Source organism: Nesoenas mayeri, assembly GCF_963082525.1.
Source record: "Nesoenas mayeri genome assembly, chromosome: 2".
Taxonomy (NCBI): domain Eukaryota; kingdom Metazoa; phylum Chordata; class Aves; order Columbiformes; family Columbidae; genus Nesoenas; species Nesoenas mayeri.
The window spans coordinates 154549621-154565584 of NC_137543.1; the positions used below are offsets into that span (position 1 = coordinate 154549621).

The 15964-nt window shown below is 35.5% G+C and overlaps 1 protein-coding gene across 2 annotated transcripts in view; it reads right to left on the reverse strand.

Annotated features, from left to right (window-relative positions):
* The window catches only part of UBE3C (ubiquitin protein ligase E3C), a 79777-nt gene that overhangs the window by 35653 nt on the left and 28160 nt on the right, over positions 1–15964 (reverse strand). For both annotated transcript variants that reach the window (XM_080338975.1, XM_080338976.1), the window contains exons 11-17: positions 14540–14626; positions 13660–13817; positions 12875–13107; positions 7551–7655; positions 6374–6461; positions 3431–3528; positions 1968–2100 (exon numbers count right to left, since the gene is read on the reverse strand). In XM_080338975.1, the coding sequence (XP_080195101.1) occupies positions 1968–2100; positions 3431–3528; positions 6374–6461; positions 7551–7655; positions 12875–13107; positions 13660–13817; positions 14540–14626 (902 nt within the window). The remainder of the gene's footprint in view (positions 1–1967; positions 2101–3430; positions 3529–6373; positions 6462–7550; positions 7656–12874; positions 13108–13659; positions 13818–14539; positions 14627–15964) is intronic.

Sequence of the window (15964 nt, forward strand, 5' to 3'; positions counted from 1 at the left end):
TAGTAAGTATAGTATATATAGTAAGTATATATATATATATAAAAATATAAATTTCCAGTCACCACTGCATCTTATCAAACTGGCTTCTGTAGCCTCCCAGTCACAGCAATAACAATTTCCTTTCAGCCTTTTCTGTTTAGCCTGAGCAAACCCAGTTCTCTCAGCTTCTTCTCACATGCCACATGTTTCAGTCCCCTGTATCACCCTGGTGGCTTCTGCAGGACCCGTTCTTTATGTTCATGTCTTCTTTTGTACTGCGATGTCCAAAGCTGGGCACTGTTCACCAGTGCTGAAACTGTGAGCTATGTTCTTGCTAACAGAGCTCAGCATGCAGCGAGCTTTCATCTCATCAACAGGAACTCTTTATTTGTTGTATTTGTTGTCCATGAAGAACCCTATGGTCCTTTACTGAAAACATCTTTCCAGCCAGTCAGTGCTCAGTCTGTGCTGCTACAGGGTGTTATTACACTCCAGGTACAAAATTTTGCTTTAGTCCTTCCTAAACTTCATGAAGCTCCTAATAAACTCTTTTCTTAGTCTGTCAGGGGCTGAGTGACAATCTGACCTTCCAGTGTATTAGTTACTCCACTCAATTTCATATTGCCCATAACCTCGCTACAGGTGGAATACATCCCAGTACCCCAGCTGTCAGACTGCAGGTTAAGTTTAGGAAACACATATTGTAAAACTGCTTTTGTAGTTTAATAAAACAAAGTAGAACTACAGTCTTCACAGAAAATGTGTTTCTCTTTTCAAGCTATCTTCATATTAAACAAATAGGTTGATTTTCCTGTTACTCAACGTTGCATTATTCAAAAGCTCAGACTGCGGTTTCTGACCTGTATTTTCATACGTTGAAGAGGGGAACAAGAATCACAACAGACTCAACTTTTTCTGTTTTCCAGTTCAATTTCATCTTTCTCTTTTTAAGAAACTAGTAAATGACTCATACTAAACTTAGTACAATGAAGCTATTCGCAACTATAAAAGAGCCCGAACAGCCAATCGCACATAAAATTTTCAGATGATCATACAGCAACATCTCCTGATTGGCCTTCAGAACTTCCCAAAAACAGGAGGATTTAATTTGTACTTAATTTAGAATATATTAAAAAAAAAAAAAAAAAAAGATAAATCAATCTAAATGTTTCTCTTTCAGGTAATTACAGTTTCAAACACAGGTACTGAAATACAAAATCCTATTTATAAATAGAATAGTATCTTTACTTCTACTAAAGAAAATTAAGAAAAGGCACAATCTCCAGGAATTTTATAGAAACCAAGAATACCAACACCTCTTCTTCCTCTTCTCTAAACTGGGCAGTTCTCCAGGAGGAAACCTACATGGCACAGCAGGTGAGATTCAGATGGCAAACCTCAAGTATTTGGCAAATAATCTTTTTGTATGCAAAAATACCACATAACTATTCAGACTTTCTTTTGGCAGACTTTACCTACATTGGAATTTTGGCTTTTAGAGCAGCTGCTCTCACAGAAATTCACACTACAGTATAATTTAAACCTATGTGGTACAATATATACTACTACATACTGTCACTACAAAGCACACTACATTACCCTTGTCAGCCACACTGTACCTAGCAAATCCTAAACAGTCCAGGTATTTTTGTTGACATGGATTAACCAAGCAGATAATATATAATGAGCTACACAAATAAATACACAAAGTACAGTTATCTTGACAAGTAAATGGGAAGAAAAGCCCCCTAAAAGTAGCTTTGAACTAAGGAAGGTGTGTTAAAGAGAATGAGACTGCAACAATCAGAAAGAATGTGATTAGATGAGATTACTTTATGTAAAAAGAGGAAATTTAACTTCCTAAGGACTTTCACGCCTAAGAGCTGATACACGTCAAACATCCTACTCAAGTAAGCAAATATGTAACTACATGGTAAGAATGGTTAAATGTTCTAAACAAGGTGATGATAACGTAATTGTAAACCTACCATTTTCAGGAGAAAGTTTATCATAAGCATCTTCATAAATATAATTTCTTCTGATAGTGACATTAATGCCATCCAAAAATGGCCCTTCTCCTTGAACTTCTTGTTTATCAGCATAGATCAACCTTTGAAAAATCTGTAAAAATGAGTGAAAAGAGAAACCATGTCACTGTGCAGATATAAACATTCAACAAGAGGTAGTTATTCACTACTATTACTGTCCTTTGAGTTGCTTCTGGGCACTCACTTTGAAGTGATTTGTCTTGTCCCTCACTGAGCCGCAGAAACTTAACACAGAGCCACATCCCAGGGGAAGGGAGGAGGGGACAGACATGGAACTACAAGAGTTCAGTCTGCAGTTTTATCCTTCTCTCCAAGGTCTCATCCAATTGTAATGATTTCAGTTTTTGTGATAAAACCAAATAAGGTTTTACGAATTCCAGAAACTTCAAATATGTGAAGCTTAACACAGCTTCAAGAAGTCTAAAGGTTGTAGACAGCGACCATATCATGACACAGAGATCCCTGCTTGAAGTCACTCCCCTTTTCCTCTAATTCCAGTGCAACATTGCTACACTGTATTAAGATGTTTTGTTGGAACAAGTGTTTCATAGAAGCTTGGAAAAAACACCTTTATTCTACCAAAGCTGACACTGTCTTTCTTTGATGAAACTATTCTTCAGTCCCTTGTTGGTGTCTTGCAACTTAATGTTTTCATTATATTTCAGAGAGCAGTTTTTAAGTAATTTATATTTCTGACGACAAAAGCAGTTCAGAAAAAAAATATGGATAACAGAATAACAGCTTTTTATATATATATATATATATGAAATAGGTATATATAACTGAATAGGTAAATATAACTGCAATAGGTAACAGAACTGACAATTGCTTATTTAAAATCTAGAAAACGTTCAGAAGCAAATCAACTAGTACAAGACTCTTGCATGTTTTAAACTACATACTCTATTATAAAGTTCAGCTACTCAGCTATGAATGCAGAAACTTAATCTCTAGGTGTTATTTTCCCCAAATGGACACCCATCATCTCATTCGGAGTAAATGCAACCACTGCACAAAAGCCTCCAGTCTGGACCTTGCAATCTGTTCATTAGATACACAACCAGTCGGTGCTCTGCTCACCACAAGAGGGTGCAACCATGTAGACCAACCATTGAATCAAGACTGCGCTTTATTACAAACATACAACTGCTCTCATGTATCTCGCAATACATGTTTTTAATGCTGTTATTACAAAGGGTAATATAACTATTCAAAAAAAGAGAGAAAAGTAATTAACTTCAAATGTTTGCTGACACACGCGTACTGAAGAAAAACACTCTGACCTGTCATATCCTTCAGCAGGGAAACAATCCAGTTTCTGTACTTAGCTAAGTGATCTTTTTACACTTATTGAAAACAAAAAACTAAAAAAGCAGTTGTATATTAAATTAGAAATTAGGTACCTTTACTCTTTCTTCAAAAGGAACTACAAAAGGTAGCTCTGTCAGAATTGCAAGTTGTCGTTCTTCAGACACAGAAAGAGGTGCTGGTTCCAAACCCACTTAAAATAGAAATAATAATTTTAAAGATTTGGAAATAACATTTTAACAGTTTATTTTGTATCTAGTGACTCATTTTACTTTGTATAAAAACACATACATTAAAATAATTTATTTACTAAACGGTCACACTAAGCCTTACCTTTATTTAAACAGTTTCTGCACACAAACTGAAACATTAGTAGTAAAAACACATTGAAAACAAAATGTGTATAAAGATAAGTACTCCTCCTTTTTCTTTTTAGAAGAAAAAGGATATTTTCTTATTTTTGACATTTTAATTTTCCAATTAAGAAAAAATATACGATAGAAGACAAGAAGTTTTCAGTAGTTAGAATTTTCTTTGTAGGATTACACAATATTCTCATCCCAATATTCAAAATAATTGAAAGAGACTGTGCTTTCAACTACAACATCTAAGAATTAAACCAAATCTAATGAAACCAAGAGAAAGATAACATTTATTTCAATGGGTTTTCTCTCCCAACAGCAAGGTCACAGTGATCACATTAAATCTTACTCATTCCTGAAACAGTGAAAAGAACATCAAGAAACTGTATATTGTGCTCAATAAAAAGAAAATAGAAAAAAATTCAAGCACCCACAGCAGAGAGACTCAATTGCATGAGGTTCCCAAGCTTTCCTTCAGCTCCTTTGAACCCTCCTATACCCACAGAGGATGTTCTTAGGAAAAACTCCACTTTGGGTGATGCACAAGTGACAATCCTGCTCTAACTCCACCGGAAGAAACTCAGTTTCTGAGCATATATCTGACTGTAAATTAATTAATGGCAGCCAAAAAAAAAAGGTATTGCTCACTGACTATAGACACTGTGGTTAAAGGTCCACCTAGCTTCAGTCTGCAGAGGAAACAAACCCCACAACTCCTTAGTTGTTTCATTTTCATGTTTTATAACCATCTTCTCAAAAAGACTCCAGAGTCTGGACTATTTATAGACCTTTATATAAAACAGAACTGAATGCTGCACGTTGCTACCTAGTCTGGAATTTTATGATGACAACTTCAAGCTTTTCCTCTGGCTCCTACCTGTGGTGATAAGCATTTTGCTGCCCTTCTGTAACCAGATATCTATTTAGTTCCCCCCCACACACACTCCTCAAAGCACTTTAAGTCCAGATATTTTAAGCACCAATTTGACATGACTGACCCAAAACATCACTATACTCGATGTGTATAAATTTGGGGCAGGTTTCAGCATTGCAAGCTTTTGGAATTTCTGATAAAATGTTTATCTGTGATTACCCTTTCTTTACTTAGTAAACATTTTTAATTAAAGTCAATGTATGCAGCCTATTAAGCTAAGGGTTAAAAGCACTTTAAATAAAAAGTGCGTGTACAGCAAAGGTAAACTACTACATAACTTCGACAGTTCAATTATTCTAGTCAATTAGTCAATTTTATCTGCATTTCTCCATCATGGCTTCTGTCTTTAAAGAGAAATATGGGATGGAGTCATCAATATAGAGGGCATTTAGAACTCACAAGCCTGCCATTTAAGTAAATGAAAAAGCACAAATAAACATGACCATATGTGATTCAGCAGTACTTTCATGCTAATTGCCTTTAACCCATATGGAGTCAAGAGGGATTAAACAAGTCATGTGCAGGTTGTTACCTGCTTGTTTTCACACATTCATGTTGACTGCACTTTTTTTAGCCTGATTTTATGTGAAAATGAGGTTTACACAACACACTGTGACATCTTTCCCCACCGTCTTGCCTCCAACACACTTTTTGTGCTAACCAGCTGAATTTTAGCTTCGATAGAGAATAGGAGATTCAAAAAAATACGAAGTTTTGCTAAAGTTTTCAACTGGATAGAGAAATTCCTTTAGTGATTAGATTCCAGAAAGAGCAAGGACAGCTCAGTTATCTGCTCTGTTCACTAGCCAGCAAAATAAGGGCACGGAGCTGCTCCACACTAGCCACAGTGTGGGCTCCTTATCCACCAACTGCCCAGACCAAGGCAAGTAATGAAACGGAGGAACTGGTGCTATTATGGGAAGAAAGACAAGGGAGAGAGCTCAAGATACGGTATGTATGGGGACAAGGAGACCAGCAGACTAGTAGCATGGGGGAGAATCTGGAATTAATAAATGTGGCACAGGTCTCATGGTGGAAAACATGGAGAGAATAGCTGTCAAGAACCATACAGAGCAATGGAAGAAAATGGGGATATTTATTTATACTCGTAAATATAGGAGTAGTTACATTTATACAGCCCTAAAATTACATTGGGCCCTTTGAAAGCAACCAGGAGGCTGATGCGGCTCCCTGGTGAAAATGAGCTTGACACGCCTGGTCCCGATATTTTTGAGTAATTCAAGGGCTTACATTTCTGTCTTATCTAATTAAAGACAATATTTATAAACAGTAATTAATACTTATCATGGTCCCTAAAGCTTATTTGTTACAGTTTAATATATAATCAAGAAGTTTCTTTATAACATACAATAAAAGCAAACCCCCAATGCCTTATATCTTCCACAACTTCATTAATTTTGTATCTTATGCAACTGCCTTTTATACATACTAATACGTGTCTTTTTAACACATAGCATTTGTCTATCTCATAATTTCCCCTCCTCAATGCCAGCAGAAACTTGAAATACATGCAATAGCCTGAAGACATACACACATGTAGACAAATACATATTTTTTAAAATATGTGAAACAAAATTACGAAAGATTGCCATGATTTCAGTTATCATTAAGACTTTCATACAAAATACTCCATCAAGCTCTATGAAAGGTAGATTTTCTTTGAATCAGGCAAACTGTTCTTTTGACTTAGTAAATCAAAAATTGCATAGACAGTATCTTACCATCCAAAGTAGACTGCAATGGTCCTATTCTTCCCATTCTTCTGACTCTCCAGACGTGTCTAGCGGATGGCACATACAGCTGTGTAACCTAATAAATTAACAGTATTTTATAGTTAAATATTCTCTGATTACTTACAATTTACTATTAGATAGCAAATACATAAAATTGTTATATCCAAGAGTGCATCTGAATGCCTAATTATCTTCATTTCTAATCCCTCCTTATACTCGTGCTTTAAAGCTAAGCTGCAAAATTAATAACACTATAATATAAAGTCCATGTATCATTTAAAAATACCATGCAATGTTACATTAAATTCTGGTATTTAAGATGTCAGAGAAGCAAAGTTTGAATTTTGAAATGTCAAATAAATTCTCTTGACTTTGTATTGAGAATCAGGCTAGCATCCCAATTTAAGACTTCTACTACTTTCTGTAAGGTGTGTAGATACTATTTCCTAAAAACTATAAAAAACTGTCACTCAGAAACTCAAATCTTGGACACAAGGCAAGCAACCATGGAATCATCAACAATAAACAGAAGACTTCTCTGTTAACTATTCCACGCAAAAATTCCCGCTGTTAAGACATCTAATAGTACAAGGTAACCTGAGGTGTAACCATCCAAGTTTCCAATGATTCAAAGAATGTACTTGCACATCCATAGTAGTGTTTTCTTTTGCATGTACCTATGCACTTTTGAAGCTCAAACAATGTCATTTTTTCAAATGCTCTTAGGGAAAAAGTAATTTCTAGGTGAGGTAAGCACAGAAAACACTCTGGAATTTTCTTTAATTTGGAAGAGAATTTTTAGGGTTTTTTCCTCACTATCAAGCAATTCTTTTATTTAGCATTTTTATTATAAGAAGCACTTAAAATAACTAGAAAATAAAATGCCACAACATGCTACAAGATATTCAGTTCTCTGCTGTAAATGCAGATGACTTACACTGTCACACTGTAGAGTGGGTTCTACTTTATGGAGTGGAAACAGGATTTAGCATAAAAATTTCTTAACAGATGCAAAACTTTACATTAGGGAAAAGCAGCATTTCTCCAGGTTTTAAACCACACTAAATCTGTGCAATGTCAACCTCGATTCTGTCCGGAATCAAACATTCTGCCACTGAAGCTTTGGCACCTGTAAGGCTATGTGGAAAAAGGATATTATTCTTACCTTATCTGCTTTAATGTTTTCTTGTTCAGAAAGCCAATGATTGGGTGGGCAGAAATTTCTCCTTGTATCTCTAGATTTCAACATTTTCACTAAGTTTGTGATGACCTGGGTGTTAGAAACACATACAGTCAATCTACATTTAACACTGTGAATGACACTGTATAATTCAGAAGCAAAAACTTAAGAAAATCTTTCAGTAACGCATGAAGTTGTTACTTATTTTTAACTAACAAAAACTTGCTCTTATACTTAAATACCTTAGAATGTAAGTGTGGCTCACCTCTAAGTCCTGATAAAATGGCTTATTATCCAAAACTTAAGAACTAGGGCTACCTAGGACTAGGTAATCCTAGAACCCTGCACACCTAAAAAGTTGTATGCTAGTCCAGGGAAGCTTAAAGTCGTCATTACTGGCATTAAACTACTTATTTAAAGACTGTGAACAGTTAACCAGGTAATTTATACAACTGTCATTTACACAGACTTTTTTTTTTTGGCTAATATAGGTTTTCAGAAATTAAACATGTGTATAGATGTATGCTTCAGAAGAGAGAGCTATACTCTTTGCCACCTCTCATTCCAAACCTGAGATTCTGAATAATTTGGTTGATTTGTATGTTTTCATTGTCTACAAAAGGGAAGACTCTTCAATTTCTATGCATCATTTTTCAAGGAAAATGCTCCACAGAAGAATGGAACTTTAGCTTGCCATCTCAAGACAAAGGTCCCTGTATCACTCCGCACTAGGCAAATCTGAGGGATCAACTAATTAACAGTGGGTATTTCTGTCAATAATCAATAAATGTAACTAACTAGCCAGCACAAGCTCATGTGACGTGCTTCATAACGACCAAACTGTACAAAAGCCAACATCAACTTCAGAAAGTAAAGCGAGAGAGGGCAGAAGCATTAAATTTGCACCAAAACAACAGCGAAAGTTACATCTCTAAAGTACTACTTCTTGTTTCTGCAGTAATAAACTAAAGCATTTCCAACTAAAGATGCCTCAGAGAAATCATAAGTATCTGCTGATGATATCACCTGACCAAATATGGAGGTGATTATCAATGTGAAAAAAAAATCAATGCTGATATTTTTACAGGTAATGATCTACATCTGAAAAGACACTACATTCTCCTTTTCTTGTTAATGAGTATCTTGTTAACATTCTCGGAGCTGGCAAGAGAGAAAAGAATACCTTCTCATCAAGAAGTAGTTACCGATTTATCAAATTAACTGTACCCCCAAAGTTCCTGTCTCTGCTAAAGCAGATCCAGTGTGATTCGCTCAGTTGTTTATACTGTTCAGTAAACCCTGTTAAAGGATCCAACAGAGCTGATTCAGAAAGTAAAACCACTCCTGAGAAGGGCCCAGCCCAAACATCCCTGAAAGCTGATTACAAGATAATTGTGGTAAGAAGCACAAAAAGCCCCGATGGTCCTAAAAATATACCTGTGGAGTGGTGGTTTGTAATTCTCATTTAATCACAGAACCACAGAATGTCAGGGATTGGAAGGGACCTTGAAAGATCATCCAGTCCAATCCCCCTACCAGAGCAGAGATGAGGTTACACAGGAAGGTGTCCAGGCAGGTGTGAATGTCTCCAGAGAAGACTTCACAACCTCCCTGGGCAGCCTGTTCCAGTGTCTGTCACCCTTACTGAGAAGAAGTTTCTTCTCAAATTTAAGTGGAACCTCTTGCGTTCCAGTTTGAACCCATTACCCCTTGTCCTATCATTGGTTGTCACTGAGAAGAGCCTGGCTCCATCCTCATTACACTCACCGTTTATATATCTGTAAATATTAATATGCACATAAATACTGTATTATCTTAACGTTCTTTACAAACTAAAACATGCCAGGTAAAGCCCTTTAGCGTGTTAAGTTACTAAGCTTTTTCCTAACAGAAGGTAAAAGCATTCACTCGAAATCCACCTAGTAACAGTGGTTTAACAAATTTTTGCTTATCAACTGAACCATAGCAAGTGATGATGTGTGTGCCTGTACTTCACCCAACAACAAGCACATTAGCTTAAACCACTATGTTTAATTCACTTTTATTTACAAGGATTTCAAATAATGAAAGATAATTCTGTCATTATTATAAACACGCAGTCAGAAAATGAGAAAACTCTAGAGATAACTAGTTTACGCATGTCTTTATAACAAAATTAAGAGGCTAAGAAAACTGGCTACCATGGTCGCTAGGGTGTCTTTGTAATTTTAATATTTTTCTTGGCAGTTTCCTCCAATCCAGACAACAAAAGAAGAAAAACTAGAGATATTAAGCTAACAGCTAGTCCATCTCAGCGCAGTTGTCATACTTGGTTGTATGCCTTCTATCCAAAGCAGAACCAACTTAGCCCAACACTACATAAAACATAATTAAGTGGAATCAATAGAATATTAAATTACTAACCTAAAAGACATTATCATTGCTACAATGAACAGCCATCTGTTTTTCAACTTAGAACCACGGCACTTGAAAAATGAATAGAAAAAAAAAACCCATACACAAAGCTTCTCTGAAGTAATCTTGCTAAAAGACAGTCTTAATGGGCAGGTGTCAAGAGTAACAAAGAGTTTAATGGGCCTTCTAAAGGATTCTGTGTCTAGATACTATACAAAAGACCTTTTAAGATCCAGTTTGTAAAGTAACATCTTGAATAAAGAGAGAACAAAGAGGAATGCTATTAAGGGAACTGTCTGATTACGCAGGAATTTTCATCACCTTGCCCTTATAAAATTCAGTGCAGGTTACATGAGTCACTGAAGCTCTGTGGTCCCATTACCACTATACTTAACGAAAAAAAAAGTCAGAAAATATTATCCAAATGAAGACCATGCTAATAAAATATTTTACAAGTAGTTAAAGAATCCTTAAAGGGTACTGAGAATATTAGCAATCTAAACTCAGGACTCCTCTGTGAAATTTTTGTAAGTATATATTTTATTCAAAGGAAAGATGCACTTCTATAAATAATATTAAAATGGAGATTTCTTTCCAACAAAGCGCCAAATGCAAGTAAAATCAAAGCCAAAAATCAGCAAAATTAGCAACTTCATTTCACAGGATTAACTCAAGATAATGAAACAATTCTTTTATTTGACAAAACCCATTTTCATGCACTCATAATTTAAGTCCTTCTATGGAATCTGTAACCATTGACTATTCAATATTACGCCCCGCCAAAACAGGGTGATTCTGCTGACTAAAGATATTTTCATGTGTATATCTTCCATTACAAAAATCTCTATTCTGCTAGCAAATAAGCACATCATTTTCAGCAGCCTCACCGTTTTCAGATTTACCATTACCTTGCAGAAGTCAAGTCTGTATTTACGTGCATATATATGCAGAAATATATTTCATTAGACACCAATGCCATGGAAAATACGCAAAAGAAGTGCCAGAAGTTAAAAGAAAAAATAAAATAAATATATTAAAAGCATAGAGGATAGGGAAGCAATGTGCCTTTTTCTCTGCATACAGCTTACAAAAGCTTTTGGAAAGATAAACAGCTCATGCATTTGACTTGAACACCTTAAATTTATGATGAACTACTTTAGCTTTGTTTTAATGACTTGGAAGAAGATACTGCTGCCTGCTCACTATTTTGAAGCTGCCCTCAGGAAAGACTCAGTGCTGCATACATAAGTCTTGGTAAGAACTTTGCTTGTTATGAATTTTTATCTGTAGCAATATGATTCCGAAGGAGTAAACAGCAGCCTTGTTGTTAGCTACTTTTTTTGGTAGAAGCAGAGCCTTTGAGATACCCTCGAGATTTATGTTTGTAATTCAGCTCTTTGGAAGACAACTCTGGCTCCTGAAAACACTAAGAGTACAAAGGGAGACAGGGTAACCTGGGATTTACAGCTTTCTGAATGACAGCAAAATGTGATCAAATTCACCTGAAACATAAGGCACTTATGAAAACATTTATTAAATACTACAAACTAAAGAGAAGAAATAGAAGATGGCATGATAAAAACCACATACATATAAAACACCCCTCGCACACTGTCCTTCTTAGAAAAATAGACATATTAGGGTTTTCACTTGTGACCTTTAAATTGAAAGTTTATTTGGCAATTTAAAGACAAGTAATTAAATTAAATTGTGCAAACATATATTAGATCAATCCGTGCAAATTACAAATTCAGTGCTGCATTAGGACTGTATTCAATGCAATCAAAACATTATCAGTTACTCTCAGTGCTATTACTGCTTATGCTCATAAGTGAAATGTGTTGTAAAATCAGACAGAATAGGCTGGATAGAGGCTATCTTAGACTTGTAGAATGAATAAGCATTCCTTAATTAGCCCATCAGGTTAAGTGCAAGCCTTAATGGGCCTTTCCTAAAGTCTAGCATGACATCTTTCTCCAAACATGGCCAAGAAGAAAGTTCCATTAGCAATATTAATACAAGCTTAGTTGATCATTTTCATTCAATTAACTTCTTTCAATTAAATAGATAGCTTGACAAAAGCAGTGATAAAAGACCTGAAGGGACAGCTGATGACTCGAACTGAACATTAGTGTGCGAGAGGTCGTCAGTATTAAACAGACTGTAAATCTAGCATTCAATTTGGAAAATGCATTTCTTCTGCTCCCACTTCTTTAATGAGCAATTTTAGCTGACTAGATGTGTTTGCTGCAGAATTTTCATGACAAGTCAAGCACTCCTTTTTTTCGGCAACAGTTCTATTAGGTTTTTCCTGCCAACATTTTCAGCTTCTCTTAACTCATGTCTTAAGTAGGATGCCATGGATAAAACTAGCAGAAATACATTGGTAGATATCCAGAAAGAACATACATTAAGTTTACATTTGCTAGCCAGATTCACCATGCCATTACTATTGCAGAAACCCAAAACGAGCAGTACCAACAAAACCAATACATCCTGGTACCAGTTTAGTGAAGCCTCTAATGCAGAAGTACTTGAGTAATCCTATGATTCAGTTAGAATTTCACACTTACATAAAGTTGTAATGGCCTGTTTAAGTACCTTGCTGGATGGGAGTCCAAGTTAAAACCTATATGCTATGCAGTAACTTTTTTATAAGCAGGATAAGCTGGAAAATTAATTAATTAAGCTGGAAAATGTGAGTCGCCAAGAGAAAATTTTTAAAAATTGCTACTGTTCTCAGAATTTAATTACCAAAGCTTAGCAAATACGCCAAAAAGCAACCTTCCCAAATCCATATTCCTTGTAACTGTTAAAAGTATAATTAGAGGGGAAAAAAAAATAGCTGATCTCATATCTTCAGCAAAAGCCCGAAAATTTTATTTAAATATGTTCTGAAATTTGACACAATTTACCTTGAATAACTGAATCCACCTTTTTTGTTCTGTCTGTATACATTGCTGCATTTCCGTATTTTTTGTTACTCCAACACTTCTAAATGCTGCAATATATTCCTCACGAACCTCTGGTTTTGTTTCTGGGTACGCCAGCTTTATGATTCCTAAACATGCATCCCGAAGGCAGCGTGATAATATTACAAGCTCTTCTAGTGTAAAAGGCATCATTGATGATTGTCTTTGACCTACAACTACAGAAAACACAAGTTTGGTTTCTTTAAATGACTTTTTCTTTATCATTTTGTTATTAGAAAAGCACTTATTTCATTGCAACTTTAACATTCACACACAAAATCTAAAGGCAGAGAAAAGAAACATCACCCAAAAAGAGAATGGCTAAACATTTATAAAGGCAATCAGGGCTTGTAACTGTTTGCAGTCGCCGTGATTTTAAGGACAATATTCTCTTATTCTCTTTCATGAGTGACTCCTGCTATATTCAATTTTTACATTAGGCTACAGATTCAGTCCAGAACTTCACTTGCTTCACTAACTCATTAAAAATTAGCATGATTAAGAACTTCCACATCAGACCCTGTAAAGCTACGGTTCCCAAGGTGTAATCCATCTTTTTTTTCCTCTTCTTTCTAAATGCAATCACCACAAAAAGAGCCCGCTGACAGCTGAGTGCCCAAGGGACTATCAGCAAGTCAGCCCAGAAGAGCCTTCCCCACAGATGTCGGCAAATCATTCCCCAGGGAACATTTTGCAAAACGCTGCTATTCAGTATGCTTGAAACTCACCTTCTATTGGATCACCAAAGAACTCATTATCATGAATAGAAATAAGAGAATGACTAAACAAAGAACTAAAAAGGTAGAAGAGAGGGATAATTCGACTAGAGTCTTCTAAAGACATTGGAGAGCCTCTTGAAATCACTTGAAGGAGTGGCACCATAGACCTTAAAATATAAAATGCAAAAATAATGACACGGTTAATAAATTAAATACTCCAAAAACAGTATTAGCTTCAGCATTCTCGTAAAAATATCTAGTAGCAGTTCCTACAGCAAAATAAGGAGGGCACTCTCAGTTAAATAACTAGTGTTTCCCATACTTGGAACATAAGGTTACTTTTTCTAAGTTCTTGTCACAGTAGTACCTCAATGTCTTGATGATTTATATAAACTTTGGCATTAACTATTACAGACTGCAGATACTTTCTGCTTTAGAACAGAGACGCAAAACAAAGAGGGTAACTAATCTGCATGTCAGCATAGAATAGATCTGTAAATCCAACTCCTCCGTTCCTAGGAAAAAGCTTCTGCCACCATCGAGTTCTGGATTAGTCGAAATGTAAGAGATAATTCTCACATATTTGGGATTAAGTACTTGGAGCTTCAGTGTTTCTTACATTAATGCTAATAAACACTCAAAACAACCTACAAAATATCCACCTTATTTTAAATAAAGATTTAATTTATTTACCTGTAATTATTGGAACTGTCCAATTCCCAAGATTTTGCTCAGTTTTATGATATCATAGGAGCTAAGTAACTGTTACAGTTTTGCTTTCAGTCATCTTCCACGAGCACTATCATACCACCAGTTGTCTCATTCTCTTTTTCAGTAGATACGCTCTATTTTAACAAAGACTCCATTTCAGGAATGGTGTAATACATACCCTGTAATCATTCGTGTAGTCATTGAAGATATCAAATACCAAAGATGCCTCAGGAATCTGGCATTAAAGGCTAAACTATAAAGAAGCCTGCAAGAAGAAGTTCAAATGAATTGTGTCTTCCAAAATACTGTATTCACAAAACACAATGCTTCTATAAGAACTTTTCTGTTACGCATTTCTCAAACATTAAAAATTCAAATTGATTTTTTCCAGGTTCTTAGTTTAATAAAATCCAGTGAAAGCCCCAAAGGTGAAAAACATGATACAAATCCTTTTACCTAAAATACACAGTATTCATTAACTCAGCAACAAAACACACTACATAGACACAAGTTTCCCATATTCCACAAAATTAAACACACATTAAATAAAAATAACATACACTCTAAGTTCTTGATCTGTGATTATTAAAAATTCTCATATAGAAAACCATCTCAAGTAGTTAATAAGTCACTTCTATTAAGTGACCTGTTCACTTTTGTGAAAAACAGGTTAAAAGACCTTAAAGTTAATTTATGTTAGAAGCAACTATTGATTTAAAATTATGTAGCAATTTTATGGGTATATTTCTGCATGGCAGAAATAAACAGAACAACATCAACGGAACAATGTCTGTCAGAACAGCCACCCACACACATACACTAATCCATCTGTAGACAGAAAATGGTTTATACACCTGTAAAAATAAATGTGTATGTTCACAAGGCAGTTACATACAGGACCACAATTATGGTATGATGAACTTTTCATAGAAATGAGAAACAAAAAGCTTCCTGGAATTAAAAGGTCTCCCCCAGCCTATTTTTTAGCATTGCAGGAAGCAACACAGGTAACAAACATAATTTGAAACAATTTATGTCTTCTAGCAAATCAAATAGGCTTTGACCTGACTAAACTGCCATTTTTTTGATACTGAAGGACTATATTCAGTGAATTATTCTAAATGCTACTTTCCTAGGTCTTCTAATTACTATTAGAATAAATAAAGTAAAACAGATACTCAAGTCCACATCCCTTCTCAGAGGTCAATAGCCTCATAATATCAAAATTCCCTGTGACCACACATACAAGAGGTTGAAGGTTGGGAAACAGGAGCAGAGAGGGTAGACCAGAAGTACTGCTGCCTGAAACAACACTATTTATTCCAGACCACGGGGATAAATTAAAATTCAGCAGATGGCAAAAGGGAAAGAAGCATACATTTCATTAAGGAAAAAAGTAAAATACAAGTAAACGCTATAAAATATTTGAAAATGGCTTAAGCAGCAATTAATTTTAAAACATTAGAAGACAAAAGAACCACAAGCAAACCTACACGCCCATTCAAACAAATGCTGCCCAGTGCCATGTGCCTCTGGGTGCTCTATCACTGGCCCATCCCTGACTTGGGCTGTGGGGTCATCAAGTTTCACAGGTACGGGGAGT